We start from the raw sequence: 23723 nt of genomic DNA, 5'->3' as shown, positions 1-23723 counted from the left end.
TGTATATATGTATTCATGTATATACACAAATATATATATACTTTTTCAGATTCTTTTTGATTATGGTTTATTACAAGATACTGAGTATAGTTCCCTATACTGTACAGTAGGAGCTTGCTGTTTATCTGCTTTATATATAGTAGGTTCATCTGCTAATCCTAAACTCCTGTCCTCTTCCTTTCTCCTTTGGTAACCATAAGTTTGTTTTCTCTGTCTGTGAGTCTGTTTCTGTTTTGTAAATAAGTTCATCTGTATCATATTTTAGATTCCACATATAAGTGATACCATATAGTATTTGTCTTCCTCTGTCTGACTTCACTTAGTATGATGATCTTTAGGTCCATCCTTGTTGCTGCAAATGGCATTGTTTCATTCTTTTTTATGGCTGAGCAATATTCCATTGTGTGTGTGTGTGTGTGTGTGTGTGTGTGTGTGTGTGTGTGTGTGTGTGTGTGTGTGTATGTATGTTTATCCATTCATCTGTCGACGGACATTTAGGTTGTTTCTGTGCCTTGGCTCTTGTCGGTAGTGCTGCTGTGAACTTTGGGGTGCATGTATCCTTCCAAATTAGAGTTTTCGTCTTCTCCCAATATGTGCTCGGGGATGCGATTGCTGGATTATAGGGTAACTCTGTTTTTAGCTTTTTAAGGAACCTCTGTACTGATCTCCATAGTGACTGCACCAATTTACGTTCCTACCAACAGTGCAGGAGGATTCCTTTTCTCCACACCCTCTCCAGCATTTATCATTTGTAGACTTTTTAATGATGGCCATTCTGACTTGTGTGAGGTGATACCTCATTGTAGGTTGGATTTGCATTTCTTTAATAATTCGTGAAGTTGAGCATCTTTTCACGTGCCTCTTGGCCATCTGTATGTCTTATTTGGAGAAATGTCTGTTTATGTCTTCTCCTTATTTTTTGATTGGGTTGTTGATGTTTTTTGTTATTGAGTTGTATGAGCTGTTTGTGTGTTTTGGAAATTAATCCCTTGTCGTTTGTATCATTTGCGAATATTTTCTCCTAGTCCCTACATTGTCTTTTTTTTCATTTTGTTTATGGTTTTCTTTGCTGTGCAAAGGCTTATCCCATTTGTTTATGTTTGTTTTCACTTCTGTTGCCTTGGGAGACTGACCTAAGAAGACACTGCAGATTATGTCAGAGAACGTTTTGCCCATGTTCTCTTCAAGAAGTTTTGTGGTATCATGTCTTTTATTTAGGTATTTAAACCATTCTGGGTTTATTTTTGTATATGGTGCGAACTGTTCTAATCACATTGATTTACATGCTGCTGTCCAGTTTTCCCAGCACCGCTTGCTGAAGAGACTGTCTTTTCTCCATTGTATATTTTTGCCTCCTTTGTCAAAGATTGATTGACTGGAGGTGTGTGGGTTTATTTCTGGGCTCTCTATTCTGTTCCATTGATCCATGTGTCTGTTTTTGTACCAGTACCATGCTGCTTTGACTACTGTAACTCTGTAATATTGTCTGAAGTCTGGGAGGGTTATGCCTCTAGCTATGTTCTTTTTCCTCAGGATGGCTTTTAAACCAGTAATCCAGTAAGTTAAATGTTTCTCAGAGTTCTGTGAGCTGCTCTAGCAAATTAATGGAACTAAAGGAGGGGGTCATTGGGATCTCCGACATATAGCTGGTCAGTCAGAAGCACAGATGTCAACCTGGACTTATGATTGGCACCACAGGGAGTGGCCGTCTTGTGGGGCCGAGCCCTTACCCTGTGGCATCTGACACTGTCTGCAGGTAGATGGTGTCAGAATTGAGTTGCAGGACACCCAGCTAGTGTTAGGTGGTGTGGGGAGGCCCACACCTTTGTTACAGAATCGGAGGGCCCTTTTCTGGGTTGCAGACTCCAACTTCTCATTGTGTCCTCATGTGGCAGAAAGAAGATCACTATTTTTTGCATTGCTGTTTCCTTTTTCTGTCATCTCTTAGGTTATTTGAGTATTTTTTAGCAGTCCATTTAAATTTATTTTTAAAAAATCTTTTTATGAGTTATGTATATTGCTTCGTGTAGGTTTTTTAAGTGGCTGCTTTAGGGATTACAAATACATGCTAACTGTTCAGTCTATTTGCACCACTTTAAGTGGAATGCAAAAATCCTACACCATGTAGGCCCTTTTGCTGTTAGCGAGTCAAACTCGTCTGCTCGCTGCACGACAAGCCAGTGAATCAGGAGACGAGGTGTTGGGGCAAGGAATAATGACTTTATTTGGAAAACCAGCAGACCAAAAAGATGGCAGACTAATGTCTTGGAGAACCATCTTCCCCAAGTCAGAATTCAGGCTCCTTTTATACTAAAAAGCAGGGGCGGGGGGGGGGGGTTGTGGCAAACTTCTTGGCGTAGGATTTCTTTGTTCTTGGAATCCTTTGTTCTTGCAGCTGTCCATGTGGGTCAGATCATGGTGTCCCTGTAAACCTCCAACAAAACAAACATTATTTTCTATTCTGCAACTTTTTACCTTTATGTGGATGGAAAAGTGTTAATATCCTTAAAGGTCAGAGCCTTGAGAATGGGCTGTCCTGTAGATTTCAGGCTTTAGGCAACATTCTTTGAGGAAAGGTGCAGAACCAGCGTGACTGAGCACAGGGTGACTGAGCACAGGGAACGGAGCACAGGGTTAGAGCCAAAGAAACAGATCTAACATGGAGTCAGACTTGTTCTTTCCGATTCATTGCCTTCCCCCTTTGTGTGATAGTTCTCTTATATGTTACATTTATATACGCTGAAAACCCCATCAGACAGTATTTTAACTTGCTTTCAGCCACCAAACATTTTTTCAAGAGCTCTGGAGGAATAGTCTATTTTGTTGACTCACTATATACCATTTCTCTTGCTTTTGCTGTTTTTCATGCCCCAGGTTTCCTTCTGGTTTAATGTCCCTTGTATTTGAAGAACTCACGTTAGCCTGCTTCTATGAGTCCTCTTGATTTTCCTTCATCTGAGACTGTCCTTCTTTCATCTTCATGACACTTCTTTTCTTTCCACCCTAAAATGTGTCATCTCACTTCCTCTGGTCCCCTGACATTCAAATTGGTGTCCTCCGGGTAATGAGCCACTTTTCTCTGGCTGCTTTCAAGGTATTTTTTCATTGTCTTAATTTTTGAGCAGTGTGACAGTGATGTGTCTGGGTATGGGTCTTTTAGGTTTATCTTGCTTGGGATCTGTTGAGCTCCTTGAATCTGTAGACCCAAGTATAGCCACACTTGTGAAGTTCTCGGTCATTTTCCAGCTGTTTTCCAGCACTGCCCGCTGTCTGCTTCCCGTCTCGCACCCTGATGACACAGTGTTGGACTTCTCCCCTTGTTCCCAAGGCTCCCCCTTGTCCTAAGTCTCTCCATGTTTTTTTCAATCTTTTTTTCTCTCTGTCATTCAGATTAGATCCTTTCTATTGCTCTCTTAGAGTTCACTGAATCTTTCCTCTGCTCTTAATAAGCTCCTGTGGGGAGTTCTTAAAATTTCAGTGGGGTTTTTTTTTAGGTCTAAATTTCCATTTGGTTCTTTGTATCTTTTTATTTATTTATTTGCTAACTCCCCATTTTTGTCTCAGGAGTTTGTTTCCAGCATTGTTATAGTAGTTGCTTTAAGTCTGGTGGATAATTGTAGCATCTCTGTTCTGGCGTTGCTATCTGTTGCTCATCTGTTCCCATAGGAGTTAAGACATCACTGGTTCTTTGCTGAGGAGTTTGGATTGCAGTTGGACATTTTGGATATTATAATAGGAGACTCTGGATCTTGTTTAAATCTTGGGAAAATTGTAAAATTTTTTTTCTGATTTTTTTTTTTTCAGCAGGCAAACAAACCATCTGGTTCGATTTAGGCTGCAATTCTGACCTGCCCTCTATGGGTTGTGGTGTAGTGTCAGGTGTCCTGGGGGCTCAGTAGTACCATTCTGATTTGTCCTGCATATGCCTCCTGTCGCCAACTGGGACCTGGCTGTGGACTTGGTCTTGGGGGTGTGACAGTCAGATCCGCGCATGTGCAGCTTGGACACCAGCCTGACATTTGCCAGCAGCTTTGTGGGCTTGCTCTTCCAAACGTCTTCCTCCCCACAACTGCCCCTGGGGCTTTCCAGTGCCCAGGGTTCCCTTTTTGTTCTCTGACCAGCACACCAGGGCTTTGGGAGCTTGCCCCGCCGCGCACTTCCACTCCCGCGCCTGGTCTGGGGCCCAGTGCCCGGGGGAGCAGCTGGGTGCTTCTTCTGTTCTGTGTTCTTGTCCAGCTCCTCTGCTGCTCTTAACTCGTCAGAATGAACAGAGCTGCCCCACGCATCCTGTCCGGGGTCAGGGCAGCATTCAGCGGGAAGAGAGTGCTGGTTCCCTGTCCCTGGAGCCAGCACAGGTGTATCCATGAGTCCGGCTCCACTTATGCGCTTCTGAATGCCAGCCACGGAGTGTCTGCTGTCGGTCCTCTGCCAACAGCCTCCTCCTGGTTTCCTTCCCTTGGCCCCCGGCCTCACCTAAGTGGGTATTGCAGGCTGTCTTGTGCTCCTGGAGACCAGGCTCTGGCCTTTTCCATCCCCGTCCCTAGCGTGTGGCCCTGCTTGGAGGGCCCGCTGGGGAAGCATCAGTGGCGGGGAAGCGCTGTTGCCCCTCCGAGGCTGTGCTGGCTTCCTGGGAGCCCACATGCTATTGTAGGAGCCCTTTCCTCCTCCACCTCAGTGCAGGGGTTGTCAGACCCTTGCAGAGAGCCCTCTGGGACTGTGGCCCAGAGGTAGGAAGGTGACAGGAAGCGATGGCATGTGTGTTGGCCCATGTGCCCTGCACCACGACCAGGAGAGGCTGCGATGTGACTCCCCTGCTGGTGAGCCCAGAGCAAGATGCCAGACCCCGGGGACGGGACCCCAGGAGAGGACACAGGGGAGCAGGGGCCTGAAAACCCTACCCTGGAAGGACTGTCAGGGTGCCACTGCCCGTCCTCACGGCACAGGTGGCTTTGTGCTTTGTCCTAAGCCAGGATGGCGGCCCAGGTGACCCTGGAGGATGCGCTGTCCAATGTGGACCTCCTGGAAGAGCTGCCTCTGCCTGACCAGCAGCCCTGCATCGAGCCCCCACCATCCTCACTGCTCTACCAGGTGGGTGCTGGGCGGCTATGGCTGGGGAGGTGGGGGGGACAGCCTGTGATGCTGATGTCTGCATGATGGTTTTCTTCCTTTCAGCCAAATTTCAACACTAATTTTGAAGACAGAAATGCATTTGTCACCGGCATTGCAAGATACATTGAACAGGCGACCATCCATTCTAGCATGGTAACTCCGTCTGCCTGTTTCCCTTGGGGGGATGGCACAGCTGAATGGCAAATGTCACTTGTTCTGTACTATCCTGATAGGATACCTAGTAAGGAAGAAGAGAAGAAGCCGAATGATGTTAGCAATTTGGCATCCCCTTTCTTAGAATTGTTCTCCTACTTGCCTTTGATTTGCCCTGTGTACCTTTGCAGAATGAGATGCTGGAGGAAGGCCAAGAATACGCTGTCATGCTGTACACCTGGAGGAGCTGCTCCCGGGCCATCCCGCAGGTGCCGCCTCCCAGCCAGACCCCACCCCATCCCTACTGGCCACGCCCTGCCCCAAACAGACCGGGTCCCGCCCCCCCTGCCCAGCCAGACCACGCCCACCTCCCGCCCACTCCACCCCAGCGCCCTCCCTGTATTCTCTCTGGGTTGAAACCTCTCTATGTCGTGATTGTTTACCCCCAGGTGAAATGTAACGAACAGCCTAATAGAGTGGAAATTTATGAGAAAACCGTGGAGGTCCTTGAGCCTGAAGTCACAAAACTGATGAATTTTATGTACTTCCAGGTAAAACGGTGAAATAATCCCCGGGGTTTAATGCAGGGGGTGGGATGCTGGCGCCCTCTCACACATCCATCACCAACTGCTCACTAGAAGTGCATATAAATTACAGTCGACACAGCAGGTCTGAGACCCAGGAGAACGAATGAAGCCTTTGACAGTCTAATGCTTTACTGTCCCTTTCAGAATAAGGGCTGCATCTGTGTTTCACTTCTCTTCTGCCTTTGGGAGTGAATTTATTTCCCCACATGAAGGCTGCTTTCCACCAGTGTGCTTGCTTGGCCTACTTTCGATTCTTCTGGTTTTCAGGTGCTTTTGCCTCGATTGTCCACTCTGGTGGGCTTCACCCTGGCCTCAGCTCCTTCTGGCCCTTGGGCTAGGCAGAGGGGCCACAGAGAGGGGACTTGCTGGCTTTTTCAAGACATACTTTAGAAATGTGTGCAAGTTTTTGTTAGATTCCTTTAGCAAAGGGAGAGAACTTATTAAGTGATAAATTTGTTTGATCTTAGGTTGTCAGGTGGACATCCCCCCGCCCCCCTTTTGAGCTCTGAAAGCTAAAGCACCTGCTTTACAGACGTTCTTTGGAGTATTTTGCTCTGTAACCTTGCTGGAACAAGCAACACAATTCTTTTACTTTGGGGACCTTGTTGGTAAAGGGCACAATTAATTCCCCTTAACAGAGGAAAGGCAGTTAGAAATCAGTTTCTGGAAACGCGTGTCTTTACCTGAGCTGTAAACGTGCACTTGAGGGGCCACCGTTTCATCAGCAAGTAACGCGAACCTGGGCGCTGGGCTTGCGGTCGGCGAGTCCCTGAAAGTGGCGTCTCTGCCCTCCCTTCCTCGGCGCAGAGAAACGCCATCGAGCGCTTCTGTGGGGAGGTGCGGCGCCTGTGCCACGCGGAGAGGAGGAAGGACTTCGTGTCGGAGGCCTACCTCATCACCCTGGGCAAGTTCATCAACATGTTCGCTGTGCTGGACGAGCTGAAGAACATGAAATGCAGCGTCAAGAACGACCACTCCGCCTACAAGAGGTGAGCCCGGAGCACCCCGCGCGTTGCGCGCGCCCCAGTCGGGCGCGTCTCAGCACCGCCGGCGAGCGGCTCTGGGCAGGTCACCGCGCTGCTGTGCATCCTGGCAGGCGTGTGTGTGGCCCGACTGGGCTCTGGATGCCCCGGGAGGACCGGCCTTGGCAGGTGGCTCCGCCCCTCGTTCCCTGATTGGCGCGTCCCCGCAGGCGCACACCCTCGCAGCGGTGGGCACATCTGGCCCCTGGACCACAGGCTCCCCTAGACCAGCTCTCCTCCCGGGCAGTTTTCTTTCTGAGTGTAGAGACCTGGAGGAGAGAATTGGAAAAGGTGGGCTTGACAGGCAGCGTGTGTCTGGGGGACTGTGAGTGCGTTGGTGGCCAGCAGAACAGAGACCCTGTCCTCTGATTGTCTTCAGAAAGTCTGTGCCCAGGACAGAAATCCAGGGTTCATTCCGAAGCAGGAAGGGAAGAAGATGACAGTTGGGATAGGTTACCGGTCTTTGCCGTGAAGCTTTTCTTTCGGAAAACCCCCGAGGCACTAGGTTGCACAGACAGGTCCTGACGTGGGCGTTTCCACTAAACGTTTTAGGGGAAGCCCTCCGTGTGCTCTCACACTGCTTGGCAAGACCTAGAGACTCGGGCCGAGCCACGCAGGATTCTTGGACCTCAGCGTACAGGTCCTTCTGTGTCCACCTTCCCCTGTCAGCCCCGGGGGTTGGTCACGCAGCTGTCGTTTTTCACAGATACGATAAGTGAGAGTCAGGGTTCAGGAGGTGTGGTAGTGATTTATAATAAGATATATTTGGTCCTCATCCCCATTTTTGGCACAGAGCTCCTGAAACCCTTGGGATTTCCTGTGATGAGAGCAATAAAGTGTCTTTTATTATGTTAACGCGCTGACTTTTCGAAAGCCCTTAGGTAACCTGAGGATGGGGGCTGGTCACCAGAGGAACCAACCCTGTGACTAGAGGGTTTCAACTCTGGGTCCTATCCTCCTGACCTCAGGAATTGGAGAGGGGTTGGAGGTTGAATCCATCACCAGTGTCCAGTGATCAAATCAGGCTTATGGATGAAATCCTCCGTAAAAACCCCAAGGGAGGGCATGCAGGCAGCTTCCAGGTTGGTGAACATGTGGAGGTTTGGGGGAGAGTGGTGCTTAAAGAGGGCATAGAAGCCCCCTACCCTTTCCCCATACCTCGCCCTCTGTATGTCTTCCATCCCGTGGTTCTACATTATATCCTTTATAATAAACTGTTCATCTAGTACATTTCTCTCAGTTCTGTGAGCTGCTCTGACAAATTAATTGAACCCAAGGAAGGGGCTTTTGGGACTGCTGATCTGTAGCTGGTTGGTCAGAAGCACAGGTGACAGCCTTGACCTCCAGTTGGTGTCTAAAGTGGGGGGATGGCGCACAGTCTTGTAGGACTTGAGCTCTTACATTGTGAGGTCTGATGGTGTCTTCAGGTGGTGTCAGAATTGAGTTGATCGTAGGACACCCAGCTTGTGTCAGGGAATCGCTAGGCGGTGTGGGAAATCCCACCTCCCATATTAGAATTGGCACCAGATCTTTAGGTTTGTCCAAGATGGAGCTGCAAGTCGGTGATGGAATCAGGATTCTAACTCAGACCTTTGGCACCAAAACTGTGGTGTGGTCCCTGACCTGTGGGAGGTTCCTGGTGGAGAAGCTGAATGATGCTGTCCATCTTAGTCACCCAGCTCTGGGAGTCACGGGGAGTGGCTGCCTTTCTCAGACTTGGGGACAGGGAGCCCAGGGGAGAGGCCAGTGTGTGGGTGCCCTTTGGGGACGCCTGTGGGCTGTGCTGCCACATCTCTGAGGAAGTCCGTCAACTGGACAGTGGGGTCCTGAGCTGTCCTGGTTGCAAAGAGACTTCCCTGGAGTTCAGTGGAAAGCCGTAGGAGGCTGAAATCCTAACCAGCTTCTAAGATGCACATTTTAAGCCATTAAGCATGTTGGTTGATGAACCCTGGTTTGGTTTGGTTTTTTCTTTCATAGGGCTGCTCAATTTTTACGTAAAATGGCAGACCCACAGTCCATCCAGGAATCACAGAACCTGTCCATGTTCCTGGCCAACCACAACAAGATCACACAAGTAAGTCACGCTCTTGCCCCTCGGGGGGATGTGGTGCATCCCCGCCGGGGGACAGAGGCGGGTGGGTGGTCTGGGGAACAGAGAGCAGTCAGTGACACAGGTCTCGCTCGGTGTTTCAGTCTCTGCAGCAGCAGCTCGAAGTGATTTCTGGCTATGAAGAGCTCTTAGCGGACATCGTGAACCTGTGTGTGGATTACTACGAGAACAGGATGTATCTGACGCCCAGTGAGAAACACATGCTTCTCAAAGTACGTGTGTTGAGGGTGGGCTGCCCCAGGACCGTGAGAGAGGGGCGGCCTGGCTCTCGTGAAGAGGCTGCACTTTGTCTGTGATCCTTTTTGCCAGACTTTTCTAATTCTCCTGCTTGAGGGGGGTGTGGGTGTGGGTGTTTAGGGGTGTGGGTGTGTGTATACATACGGCATCCTCCACCCTGCATGCCTTTTGCACTACAAGTCCTTAATGCATTCCCGTGAGTATGTTCTGAGCTTGACCCCAGTGCCGGGTGGATCACGTGCCCATCCCTGGATAAGGTGAAGAGGTCGTGGGTCAAGGGCTTCTCTCAGCATGAAGCTTCATAGGTGAGGTTGGTCCGCCTTCTACTTGATAAGGATGTAACTCCTAGAAATTCAACGGACTATGTCACCATGATCCCAGTAGACTTGTGTTGGTCAAGAAACATGCCATTTAGCATATTCTTCATTATTACTCTGTTTCAAATGGGGGAGGTTTTCAGTGACGTTTCTCAGGTGATGAGAAGATGAGAAGACACTTCTGCCATTCCCTCTACCCTCTCTCTGCCTTCACGGAGGGCAGCCGTGGGGGATCCTGTGCTGGGTGTCCTGCTGACCCAAACCCCTCTGCAGGTGGGCGCAGCTCTGAGACCTCTTCCTCGCAGGAGAACAGCGTGTAGGGGTCAGAGCAAGAGGGCACTGTCCAGTGGAGTGCTTTGTGATAGCAGAAACATTCCGTTTGCACCTACTGGTGCAGGAGCCCCCTGGCCATGGGTACTTAGGAAAGTCCACATTGAGTATTGCATTGTGCTTGACCAGAGATGGAGCTGGTATGTGCACCTGAAAGGCAACCCAAGAAATGACATAAAATAGCTTCACAGGAAGGGATAACCATTCACTTCTGGGCAACTTTTAATGGTGCTTTTTACCAGCACTAGAAGTATTAAAACTACAGAAAGAAAAATTTCATTGTTAAGGCAAATTTCAGTAAAGACAGTAGATCAACTACTTAACAAAGCCAGTAAGAAGGTTAAAAGACAAAAGTAGTAAAATCATCTGCAGCCACAAGAGGTTAAGTGATGCACAAAACAGGAAGATGTAAAACATGATGCCAAAAACATAAAGCATTGGTGGGGGAGTAAAAATGCAGGGTTATTAGAATGAATCCAAACTGGAGAGATCATAACTTAACATACAGGTTGCTATATTGAAACCTCATGATAACCACAACCAAAATTTTATAATAGATACACAAAAGACAGAAAGGAATTCAAACAGACTACTAAAGGTAGTCTTCAAATCACAAGGCTAGAGAGCAAAAAAAGAAGAAAGGAACAAAAAGGAGCTACAAAAGCAACCAGAAATGAATGAACAAAATGGCAGTAAGTATGCACCTGTCAGTAATTACTTGGTGAGTGGACGACATGCTCCAGTCACAAGACATCCAGTGCTGAACGGATTAAAAAAATGCTGCCTTTAAGATTCTCACTTCAGATCTAAAGACACACAGATTGAAAGTAATGGAGTGGAAAATGATATTTCACACAGATGGAAATGAAAAGAAAGCTCGGGTGGCAATACCTACATCAGACAAAATAGACTAAAACAAAGACTGTTAACAAGAGTCAAAGGACGTAACATGTGATAAGGACAGAAAACACAGCCACGTGGAGGCTAAACAACATGCGACTAGAAAACCAGTGTGTCACTGAAGAAATTAAAAAATACCTGGAGACAAATGAAAATGGAAACACAGTGATCCAAACTGTATGGGACGCAGCAGAAGTAGAGTTCTCAGAGGAAAGTTTATAACGATACAAACCTACCTTAGGAAACCGGAAAAATCTCAAATAACCAATCTAACCTGACACCTAAAGGAGTTAGAAAAAGAACAAACGAAACCCAAAGTTAGTAGAAGGAAATAATAAAGAGTGAGAGTGAAAATAAATGAAATAGTGACTAAAAAATAACAGAAAAAGTCAATGAAACTAAGAGCTGGTTCTTCAAAAAGATGAAATCAATAAACCTTTAGTTTGTCAAGAAAAATATAGAGAGGGCACAAATCAGTAGTCACAAACGAAAAAGAAGTTACAACCAACACCACAGAAAGTCAAAGGATTGTAAGAGATTACTACAATTGTATGTCAATAAAATGGACAACCTAGAAGAAATGGGCAAACTGCTAGAAACATACAGTCTCCCAAGATGAATCAGAAAGAAATAGAAAATATGAACAAACTGATTACACTAATGAAATTGAATCGGTTATCAAAAAACTCCCAACAAACAAGAGTCCAGGACCAGATGGCTTCACAGGTGAAGTCTACCAAACATTTAAAGAAGAGTTAACACCAGTCCTTAAAATGTTCCCAGAAATTGAAGAGTAATGAAGGCTTCCAAACTCATTCTGTAAGGCCAGCATCACCCTGATACCAAGACCAAAGATATCACACACAAGAAAATTACAGGCCAATATTACTGGTAAACATAGATGCAAACATGCTCAACAAAATATTAGCAAACCAAAGTCAGCAAAATACTAAAATGATCACACACCATGATCAAGTGGGATTTATCCCAGGGATGCGGTGATGGTTCAACGTCCGCAAATCAATCAGTGTGTTTCACCACGTTAACGAATTGAGAGGGGAGGGTACAGCTCAGTGGTAGACCACATGCTTAACATGCACGAGGTCCTGGGTTCAATCCCCGGTACTTCCATTAAAATAAATAAATAAATAAATAAACCTAATTACCTCCTCCTAAAAAATAATAAAATAAATTTTAAAAACCAGTTAAAGAATGAAAATCATATGATCACCTCAGTAGATGTGGAAAAAGCTTTTGACAAAATTCAACATCCATTTAGGATTAAAAAAATCTCAACAAAGTGAGTATAGAGGGCACATATCTCAACCTGATAAAGGCCATATATGACAAGTCCACATACTCAACAGGGAAAGCATTTCCTCTAAGATCAGGAACGGGACAAGGATGTCCACCACTCTCACCACTTCTATTCAACATAGCATTGGAGGTCCTGGCCACATCAGTCAGACAAGGGAAAGAAATTAAAGGAATCCATACTGGAAACACAGCAGATAGTATGATACTATATATAGAAGATACTAAAGACACCAGCAAAAATCTGTTAGAACTAATCCATGAATTCAGTGAAGTTGCAGGATATAAAATTAATATACAGAAATCTGTTATAGTTCTATACACTAACAATGAACTAACAGAAAGAAATTTTTTTTTAAATCCCATTTACAATTGCATCAAAAAATAAAATACCTAGGACTGAATCTAACCAAGGGCATAAAAGATCTAGACTGAGAAAACTAAGACATTGTTGAAAGAAACTGAAGACAATGCAAACAAATGGAAAGATCTTTTGTGCTTATGTGATTGGAAGACTTAATATTGTTAAAAATGACCATACTACTCAAGGCAATCTGCAGATTTCGTGCAATCCCTATCAAAATACCAATAACATTTTTCACAGAACTAGAACAAATAATTCTAGCATTTGTATAGAAGCACAAAAGACCCTGAATAGCCAAAACAATCTTGAAAAATAAGAAGAAAGCTGGAGGTATCACACTCCTTGGCTTCAAACTATATTACAAAGCTACAGTAATCAGAACAGGATGGTACTGGCACAAAACAGACATACAGATCAATGAAACAGAGCCCAGAAATATATCCACACTTAAATGGGCAATTAATCCAAGACAAAGTGGGCAAGAATATATGACAGGGAAAACACAGCCTCTTCAGTAAATGGTGTTGGGAAAACTGGACAGCTGCTTGCAAAAGAATTTTACTGGATTAGTCTCTCGCACCATACACAAAAATAAATTGAAAATGGATTAAAGATTTAAATGTTGAGACCTGAAACCCTAAAACTCCTAGAAGGAAACATGAGCAGAATGCTTTTTTTTTGGTGGGGGGTTGGGGAAAGATTATTAGTTTTGTCTGTTTGTTTGTTTATTTAATGGAGGTACTGGGGATTGAACAAAGGACCTCAGGCATGCTAAGCATGTGCTCTACCACTGAGCTATATACCCTCCCCCCCTGCAGAATGCTCTTTGACATCAGTTTTAGCAATATTTTTTGGATCTGTCTCCTCAGGCAAGGAACGCAAAAGCAAAAATAAACAAATGGCACTACATCAAACAAAAAAGCAAAGGAAACCATGAACAAAATGAAAAGGCCACCTGCTGAATGGAAAAGATATTTGCAAGCAATATATCCAATAAAGGGTTAATATCCAAAATACGCAAAGAACTCGTACAACTTACAATCAAGAAAACAAGCAATTCAATTTAAAAATGGGCAGAGGATCCGAACAGGCATTTTTCCAAAGAAGACATACTGATGGCCAACAGGCACATGAAAACATGCTCAATATCACTCATCATTAGGGAAAAACAAATAAAACCACAATGAAATATCACCTCACACCTCTCTGGATGGCTATAATAAAAAATACAACAAATAACAAGTGTTGGTGAGGATGTGGAGAAAAGGGAACCCTCTCATGCCCTGTTGGTGAGAATGTAAATTGGTGCAGCCACTACAGAAAACGGTATGGAGGTTCCACCAAAATTAGAAGTAGGATTACCATAGGGTCCAGCAATTCCACTTCGGGATGTTTATGTGAAGAAAAAATAATTTGAAAAGATACATGCACACCAGTGTTCATTGAAGCATTGCAACAATGGCCGAGACACAAGCAACCTAAGTGTACATTGATAGATAATAATAATATGTACACACACACACACACACACACACACACACACACACAATGGAATATTACTCAGCCATGAAAAAGAATGAAATCTTGTCATTTGTGATAACAATGGATGGACCTTGTGGGCATTATGCTAAGTGAAATAAGTCAGTCAGAAAATGACAAATACTATGTGATATCACTTATATGAGGAATCTAAAAAAAATGAACAAACATAAAACAGAATAAGCAGGGTTCCCAGTTCCCAAGGGAGACGGGAGATGAATGAAGTAGGTGGGAGAGATTAAGAGGTACCGACTTCCAGTTATAACATAAATGAGTTGTGGGAATGAAATATACAGTATGGGGAATATAGTCAATAATACTGTAATATCTTTGTGTGGTGACAGATGGTAACTAGACATCATGGTGATCATTTGTTTTACTGTTTAGAAGAAACAAATCACTGTGTTGTGCACCTGGACCTAACATACTGTGGTAGGTCAATTATACTTCAATTTTTGAAAGAAGAATGAATTGTCATATCAAAATTATGAACTGAGGGGGAAGGTATAGCTCAGTGGTAGAGCGTGTGCTTAGCATGCGTGAGGTCCTGGGTTCAATCCACTGTACCTCTATTAAAAAAAAAAAAATTATGAAGTGTAGCAGTGTAACTTCTCGTGGGTAATTAAACTTGCAGGTCCGAGCTGTATGTGTCGTTCTGTGATTTGCAGGTCATGGGCTTTGGTCTGTACTTGATGGATGGGAGTGTCAGCAACATTTATAAACTAGATGCCAAGAAAAGAATAAACTTATCCAAAATCGACAAGTACTTCAAGGTGAGTTACAGTTTTTAGCTAAACCTTTTTATCGAAGTGCATGCAGTTTGAGCTCTGGGAGGCGAACCCCCGTGACCGTGTCCCGCACTGGGGAACGCAGGGGTGGGGGTGGGGGCGGGGAGGCGGTCTCCTCCCCCGCGCTGGTTGTGCCCGGGTTTGACCCTTGTCTGAAGGAGTCATGCCACGGGTACTCTTTCACATCTGGCTGCCCTCACTCTCAGGTCGTCCACGTGGGAGCCTGCAGCTGCGGTTCTTACATTTTCACTGTGCTGTAACACTGCATGTTCTGATTAGACGGCAATTTATTCATCCAGTCTTTCGTCATGAACGTGAGCTTGTTTCTGGATTTTGTAATTGTCCAAACAGTGCTCTGATCTGTGCACATCTGCACATTTCTGTTGCATGACTACCAGTGGTGGATTGGGGGTCAGGGGAATACACATTTTCAGGGTAGTGGATCAGTCTAACCATGCTCCCCTGTGGCTGAGCTGACTCACGTCCCCACCAAGAGTGAGTGAGCCTTCTCGTATCTCCATGTCCTCGGCAACGCTTGGCTCTGGCAGTTTTTGGTGGAGGGCCCTCCTGAAGGGTGGGTCCATATGTCATCGTCATCCTCGTGTTTCCTTGTGGTTTAGCTGCTGTTTCCCTGATGGCTTTTCACAATATTACCAGTCTTTTGTGTGTTCTCTCTTGTGAAGTGTCCTTTCAAATCTCTTACTCTTTTTATTTTAGATATTTATTTTGTTTTTATTTATTTATTAATTTATTTAAGTCTAGTCAGTTACGTGTCAGTTTCTGATGTACAGCATAACGTTTCAGTCATACATATACATGCACATATATGTTTTCATATTTGTTTTCATTATAGGTACAAGATACTGAATGTAGTTCCCTGTGCTGTACAGAAGAAATTTATTTTTTGTCTACTTTATATATAGTCGTTAGTATTTGAAATCTCTTACTGTTTTTACCCTTGTTGGTTTGTAGTTCTTTATGTACTCGGGGGGGTGTGTCCTTTGTCGAATACATGTGCCCTGAAATACATGCATTTCTCCTTGTGGTTCTTTTTTCCACTTTTTTGCAGTCATTTGGCGAACTGAGGTCCTTAATTTTAATGTAGTTCAATATATCAATCTTTTATGTCCACTTTAAGAAATCTCTGCTAAAGCGGGCTCTTGAGGATTTTCTTTTGTGTTACCTTGTAGAAGCATCACTGTTTCCTTGTCCATCTAGATCGGTAATCCCCCTGGAACTGGCCTCGTGTCTGCTGCGAGGTGGAGGGTTGCCATCCTTGGATTTTTCTCCCCTACTGCTCTGCAGAGTCACGTGGGTCATAAAGCAGGTGTCTGTATATGCGTGACTCTGCCTTAAGCCCTCTGCTCTGCCCACTGGTCTGCACTTCTGCTCTGGGGCCAGGCTGACTCAGTTGCTGTAACTTTCCAGTAGGTCTGCTTATCAGGAAATCTTCGATTTGTGTTCTTCATGATTGTCTTGGCCATTTTAGAATCGGCTTGCTGATTTACACACACACACACACACACTCACACACACAGATACACACACCCCACATAAACCATTTTTCCTCTTGGAATAATGTTTCAGATTCCATTGAATCTAGAGATCAATTTAGGGAGAATGAATGTTTTTAAAATACCATGTCTTCCAATATATGAACCTAATGTATTTCTCCATTCACTTAGAATTTTTAAAATTTCTCTAGAATTTTTAGAGTATTTTTACTTAGAAATCCTGCACATACTTTGTTAGATTTAATATATGTATGCTTTTTTGATGCTATTGCAATTTTTTTCTTTAAGTTTTCATTTTCGAATTGTTTTTTCCTAGTATATAGAAATACACTCGATTTTTTTTTTTAATGAGCATGGATCTAGCAACAAGGTAGGTTAATTTTAATATTTGGTTTTATGAACATTGCTTCTTAACTTCTATTTTGTTCTTCTTAAAGTGAATGTAGAAGCTGTTTGCAAGTTTTTTGCAGTAGTGACTGGCGGAGATAGCATTCAGCCCACAGTCATTATTAGCATTACTCATCCTTCTTGCGATTGTATTTGGTGACTAAACACATATCATGACCCTGGGTGTTTTTGTTCTTTTAATACAGCAGCTCCAGGTGGTTCCACTGTTCGGGGACATGCAAATAGAGCTGGCGAGATACATCAAGACCAGTGCCCACTACGAGGAAAATAAATCTCGGTAGGCGGAGGGGAAGCTGGCGGGTCAGTGTGTTCCCCTGGTGGTTATGATGGTCCGTTTATCAATCCAGAGATGCCACCGTTGACAGTCTCCACCACATGAAACCGAATGCCTGAAACAGTAGCCTCTTCCACACATGGATGGTGACATTTAAGTTCATTTACAGCTGATTTCTGCATGTTAATCCTGCTGACTTCTTTTATTAGCTCTAGTAGTTTTTGTGTGGCACCTTTAGGGTTTTCTGTATAGAGTATCATGCCATCCACATACAGTGACAGTTTTACCTCTTCTCTTCCAGTTTGGGTCCCTTTTATTTCTTTTTCCTAAATTCATTTACAAATACAATTGATTTCCGTAGTGGAACAGCCACGTGTCAGATGTTTAATACTTAGGGATGCTGTGTCAGTCAGCACAGGGGTAGACCTTTGCCATCATCCCAGAGAGTTCTGTTGGCCAAAGCTGCTCACCAATACGGAACTAGAAACAAATTCTCTGGGACCAATGGTGTGTTGGTAAATGCTTCACCACCAGCTTGTTGTGGGGCGGGGCGTGTCTGCGTGTATCTAACAGAGGTCACAGAACCACCACTCAAGGGCCAAATCCAGGCCACGCCTATTCTTCTAAGGCCTCTGATTGAGAATGGTCTTTACATTTTTTAAGTTTGTGTTTTTTTAAGATGACAGCTCTATGAGACATGGGACTGAGACAGTGTGGCCCTAAATCCTAAAATATTTGCTGTCTGCGCCTGTCCTGAGAAGCTGGCCGACTTCTGCCATAAGGGATCTGCAGCTCCAATCACAGTGGTGATAAATTCGCCGTGTCTTGATTGCAGATCCCGCGAAGCCAATTGAGTCTCCTAGGATGCTCTTGTCCACTTCTGCCAAACGTGTGGTCACCATTCAGCCGAGGTTTTGAAAAACGCAGCTGTACCTCAGTCACTTGTTTTACTCAAGGGTCAGCAGGCTTTTTCTGTGAAGGCTAAACCATTCAGCACGTGAGGCTTTTCTGGCCACATGTGTCACACATCCTTTTTTGTTGTTGTTTATTTTTTTAAATGACTTTTTAAAACTGAAAACCTTTTGTATGGCTGTACCAAAACTGGCCCTTGGCTGTGGTTGGCTGACCTCCATGCCAGCTCACTTCCTGACCCATCTGCTGTCACGTCTGACACGATAGCCTTCCTCTTGGTGACATTCACTAAACTGGAACTGCTTTGCACTCCAGCATCCATTGGAGCTCCGATCTGGAGTGTGTGCTGATTTCCAGGGTGTGAGTGGCCCCGTCATGCCTGAGTTCAAGTTAGCACCCTGCAGTGTAATAGCTCCTACCCTACCAGTCAGGTCTAGGTCACAGATAATGGTAAGAGCATCAAGAAGCAATGACTTTTGCAGACTTTCTTTGTTTTTCATAGTATTTCTTTTAAGTTGATGACCTTTAATACCAATGAAATGCTGTGTTTCACAGCCTCCGAGGGAGGGAGCAGTCAGCTCCGAGAGCCCAGCCCCGTGGCCCAGCACTCGTGTCTGGGCCCAGACAGGGTGGGCGCAGGGTGGGCAGGTGTTGGCACCGGGCTCCGGGGCGTGCAGGGGAGGCGGGTGTGTTGAGGGTGGACCTGGCGCGGGACCTGGGCCTCATGTGCGCCCTGCAGACTCGGGGAGCTGCCTTGGCTAATGCCTCCGTAATTGTTACATCACCCTGTAGTGGAATCAGAAAGTTAAAAAGGGATGCTGCTTGAGACAGTGTACTGAGCATCTTGAAAACTGGTCACCTGAGTCCCTCCCTTCAAGCAAAGGGGACCAACTCGTCAAAAACACGGTGAGGGTTGGTGCTGAGTGTGAGGAACCACCCGCTGTCTGAGCCCCAAGGCCCGTGCTTTCTGCCCAAGAGCTCCAACAGATTTAATTCTTTTTCTTTTTAAACTTACTTGTTTTTGTAGGGGTGGAGGAGGGAGGTAATTAGATTTATCTCTTTATTAACTTTTAGAGGAGGGACTGGGGATTGAACCCAGGACCTTGTGCATGCTAAGTATGCGCTCTACCTCTGCGCTATAAACCTTCCGCCTCAGATCTAATTCTTAACACACTTTCCCCCACTCCGTTGATGGGATCAGTTTGCTGCTGAAATGGTGTGTTGTGCATGTAGGTAGTTATGGCAACACTGTCTAAGTTCCAAGCGATGTCAGTTCCAGCTCTCCTGTTAAGGACGGCGTTTGTTCCTGAGTCTTTGGCTGGCTCGGTTTGTACAAGCGCTTATGTTCTCGCATGTGAGTAATAGGGGAACATTAGTTCTGCCAACTCTGCAGTGAGGTGTCGAGGGGTCTTGGCATGGGTGATGCGTTGTCCTGAATCCAGCAGCTTTGTGGAAGGCAGTTTGTTTTTAAATTATTTTATTTTATTTGGGGGGGGAGGGGAAAGGGGGGTAATTAAGTTTAATTATTTCTTTACTTTTAGAGGAGGTACTGGGGATTGAACCCAGGACCTCGTGCAGGCTAAGCATGCACTTTACCCCTTGAGCTATACCCTCCCCCCAGTAGTTTGTTCATTAAGGAGAAATTAGGATTCTTTTTCCAGAACACAGACCTGAGAAGGGAGCACAGCAACCCCGACACCAGGAGATGAGGCAGGCCCGACTCTGTTACCTTGCAGAGAATCCCACGTTCCCTCTGCACCGCCTCCTCCCTGCGCCATGCAGGGCTCCCAGGGACGGCGGGCGGGCCTGCTGAGTGTGTGCCCTCGGCCAGGTGCCCCTCAGGTGACCCACATTCTCGCTTCACCACCAGGTGGACGTGCACGTCCTCCAGCAGCAGCCCACAGTACAACATCTGCGAGCAGATGGTCCAGATCCGGGAGGACCACATGCGCTTCATCTCGGAGCTGGCGCGCTACAGCAACAGCGAGGTGAGCGGCCCCCGCCCGCCGCTGACACTGGGGCCCTGGGCCCTGGGGGTGGCCCTTGCGTTCTCTGCACCCAGTACTGCCTTCAGTTGCTTTGAGAAACATAGTTTAGTGCCATATACTTCAAAAGCGCTCACCATAATGGACGAGGCAGTGCCGATAATCATGGAGTTTGTTTGAATCTGTTCATCCGTTAAGAAAAGCATCTTCTTTTTCAGAAAAACATAATGGGGATCCCAAAAGAAAGGGCTGAGGCGGGACCATGAGTGAAGTGAATTTCCTTGTTTAATGGTTCCACGCTGCTAGGAGAGAGCCAGGGGGAGGGGAGGACGTCGGGAACAGACTGGGGGGGTTCTGACTTGTGCCCCTTTTGCGTGTAGAGGGAAGAAGTGCAGGAGTTCCTGGGTCGGGGAAGGAGATGTCGGGGGGCCCAGAGGAGCCTGGAGTAGGCATAGGAGGAAGGGCTGTCTCTTCGGCTCCGGGCCTTGTTAATTCCTTCCAGCTTTGCAGCCAGGATTTGTGTGTCCTCGTTTGGGCTGGTCGTGTTCCCCACACCTGTGCCAAGCATGGCTCTAAGCCAGCGCTGCTGGCATGTGGGGTGTACAGGAAGGGGCAGGTGTCTGAGGGGGAGCAGCGAGGGTGTCATTTCTCACATCTTAGTGGACAAGGCATTGAGGTCAGGGTCAGAGTGGTGGTCAGTGGCGTGGATGCTGTGAGCGGTCTAGGGGGACCCAGGGACTTGGGGCCACATACACAGGTCTGGTTTTTCAGATTCTCAGGAGGACCGTTACATCTGGGGGATAACTCTGTCTTCTGGCCCTGACCACTACAGGACAGTGAGCACCCCATCCCTCACTCCCAGGCACTAGTCATCATGTAACCAAAATGACTGAAAGACAGCCCAAATGCTTGGAGCACGTTGCTTCCTTGCAGACCCCTCGTCAGCAGCCAGCTCCCCAATGAGGAAGCGTCACCTCACCCCTCCTCCAGAGGCCAGCGCGGCCCGCAGGGTAGAGGTGGGGGCCAGCCCCCAGGACTTCAGAATGTGATGGCAAACTGAGTTTATGAGGAGCTCACAAACAACACGGAAAGCTTGTTTCCACCTCTCTAAACAGGCGTGTCTGGCAGCATGTGTGGTTCCTGTCTGCCTTCTGGGGTCTGCTCTGGTACTTTGTAATAAGATGAAGGTTTTAATAAGAAAGAGATCTACTTTTGAATGCTTTGCTCAGTTTATTCTTAAACAGATTTATGTAGAATCCACATACCAGACAATTCACCCATTTAAATTGCGCAGTTGGAAGGTTTTCAGTGTATTTGCTGAGTCCTGCGGCCACAGTCCATCCTGAGCACTTTCATTGCTCTGCGCCATAAGCAGTCACTCCGCGGCCCCTTCCCTCAGCACCTGGCATCTGCGGCCTGCCTGTGGGTTTGCCTGCTGGACATTTCGTATAAATGGAATCATGTAACATGTGGTCCTTGGTGACTGGCTTTTTTCATTGAACATAGTGTTTTCAGGTTCATCCATGTTACAGCATGTCTCAATAATTTTATGGCTTATTTATAATAATTTTAGGCTGAATAATACTCCACTGCATGGACACACCACACTTGGTTGATTTGTTTATCTGAGGTTGATGGATGGACAGTTGGGTTATGAATAACTCTGCTGTGAGCATCTGTGGACAAGCGTTTGTGTGGACGTAAGCTCTCATTTCTCTTGGGTAGCTCCCTGGGAGTGGAGTTGCTCTGTTTAATATGCTGAGGAACTGCCAGGCTGTTCTCAAGGTGGGCGCACCATTTTACATTCCCACCAGCAGGGTGTGAGGGGTCTGACTTCTCCACATGTTTGTCTACACTGTTGCTGTCTGTTTTTGTGATTCTGGCCAACCTAGGGACTAGGAAGTGGACCCTGGCTGTGGTTTGGGTTTGTATTTTCTTGATGACTAATGAAAGTGAGTACCTTGTCATGTGCTCGTTGGCCGATTGTGTGTCTTCGTTAAGAAATGTCTCTTGAAGTGCCTTGCCCATTTTTAAATTGGGTTATTTACCTTACTTTTTACTCTTGAGTTGTGTGAGTTCTTTTTTTTTTTTTTTTTTTTCCCAAATCGAAGTATAGTCAGTTATAGTGTGTCAGTTACACATCAGTTTCTGGTGTACAGCATAATGCTTCAGGCATACATACACATACATGCATTTATTCATTTTCATATTCTTTTTCATTATAGGTCATTACAAGATATTGAATGTAGTTTCCTGTGTTACACAGAACATTTTTGTTGTTTATCTTATATATAGTAGTTAATATGAGTTGTGTGAGTTCTTTGTATATTCTGGATACCAGTCCTTAATCTGTTATATGATTCTCAGATATCTTCCCCTGTTCCTTTGGGTGTCTTTTTGCTGTCTTCATGATGTCCTCTGAAGCACAATTTTTTTTATTTTTGATGTAGCCCAGTTTTGTCTATTTCTTTCCTTTGGTTGTTTGTGCCTTTGTGTCATAAGGAAGAAACTATTGCCTAACCCAAGTCACAAAGATTTGCCCCTTGTTTTCTTCTAAGAGTTTTGTAGTTTTAGCTCTTCTATTTAGATCTATGATCCATTTTAAGTTACTTTTTTTTTACATGGTATAAAATTGATGGTCCAGCTACATGCTTTTGTGTGCGGATATCCAGTTTTCCCAGTATTGTTTGTTAGACTCTTTTTACCCCTACTGAAGGCACTTCATCAAAAATCAGTTGGCTGTACACCCCATGTTCATTGCAGCATTATTTACAATAGCCAAGGCAAAGAAACAGACTAAGGGTCTATAGACAGAGGAATGGGTCAAGAAAATGTGGTGTTTGTTATGCAATTCAGCTGTAAAAAAGATGGAAATACTGCCATTTGTAACAACATGGATGGACCTTGAGGGCATTATGCTAAGTGAAGTAAGTCAGCAGAGAAAGACAAATACTGTATGATCTCACTTTTATGTGGAATCAGAAAAATCAAACTCATAGAAAGAGAACAGACTGGTGCTTGGCAGAGGCAAGGGGTGGGATAAATGGGTGAAGGTGGTCAAAAGATACAAACTTCCAGTTATAAGATACACCAGTTCTGAGGATGTAATGTACAGCATGGTGACTACAGTTAACAATGTGGCATGGTAGATTTGAAAGTTGTTAGGAGAGTAAATCTTAAAAGTTCTCATCACAAGAAAAAAGATGATGTGAGTTGGCGGATGTTAAGTTGCTGTGTAATCGTTTCACGGTGTGTACCTACCAAATCATGCTGTACACCTTAAACTAACACAAAGTTATGTATCAGTTGTATCTCAAAAAAAAACTGGGTTGGGGGGAGAAAGAAAATCAGTCGACCGTAATCCTGAGGCTTTATTTCTGGCCTCTCAGTTCTGGTCCATATGGACCTTTATGTCTTTCCTTATGCCAGTACCACACTGTCTTGATTATTTAGTTTTATGGTAAATCTTAAAACCAGATTGTATAAGCCTTCCAGTTTTGTCCTTCTTTTTGAAGATTGTTTTGTCATCTTTGTCAAGATTATTTGTGGATCCTCTGCATTTCCATATGACTTTTAGGATCAGCTTGTCAATTTCTGCCCCCCCCAAGGCATCTGGAATTTTAATGGGGATTGCAGTGAGTCTGTACATTAGTTTGGGGAATATTCGCATCTTAACAATATTGAGTCCTTCAGTCCTTCAGTCCATGAACACGGGGGATGTCCTTCCATTTATTTAGACCTCCTTTAATTTCTTTCAACATTGTTTTATCATTTTCGGAGTACATGCTCTGTACTTCTTCTGTTAAGTTTATCCCTAAGTATTTTATTTCCTTTGATGCTATTGTGAATGGAGTTACCTT

At 45.2% G+C, this 23723-nt stretch overlaps 1 protein-coding gene across 2 annotated transcripts in view; it reads left to right on the top strand.

Annotated features, from left to right (window-relative positions):
• CYFIP1 (cytoplasmic FMR1 interacting protein 1) overlaps nucleotides 1-23723 on the top strand; it is a 93646-nt gene that overhangs the window by 24941 nt on the left and 44982 nt on the right. Inside the window, exons 2-11 of one of the 2 annotated variants that reach the window (XM_064484646.1) lie at nucleotides 4971-5088; nucleotides 5173-5262; nucleotides 5454-5531; nucleotides 5712-5813; nucleotides 6657-6838; nucleotides 8849-8945; nucleotides 9065-9193; nucleotides 14651-14755; nucleotides 16878-16969; nucleotides 19749-19866. In XM_064484646.1, the coding sequence (XP_064340716.1) occupies nucleotides 4972-5088; nucleotides 5173-5262; nucleotides 5454-5531; nucleotides 5712-5813; nucleotides 6657-6838; nucleotides 8849-8945; nucleotides 9065-9193; nucleotides 14651-14755; nucleotides 16878-16969; nucleotides 19749-19866 (1110 nt within the window). In that variant the 5' untranslated portion in view covers nucleotide 4971. Of the gene's footprint in view, nucleotides 1-4966; nucleotides 5089-5172; nucleotides 5263-5453; nucleotides 5532-5711; nucleotides 5814-6656; nucleotides 6839-8848; nucleotides 8946-9064; nucleotides 9194-14650; nucleotides 14756-16877; nucleotides 16970-19748; nucleotides 19867-23723 lie in introns of both variants that reach the window. The other variant, XM_064484645.1, reaches the window with a different exon arrangement.

This window comes from Camelus dromedarius, chromosome 4, assembly GCF_036321535.1.
Source record: "Camelus dromedarius isolate mCamDro1 chromosome 4, mCamDro1.pat, whole genome shotgun sequence".
NCBI lineage: Eukaryota > Metazoa > Chordata > Mammalia > Artiodactyla > Camelidae > Camelus > Camelus dromedarius.
The sequence above is the reverse complement of the archived record's forward strand: the minus strand, read 5'-3'. Positions and strand labels throughout refer to the sequence as shown.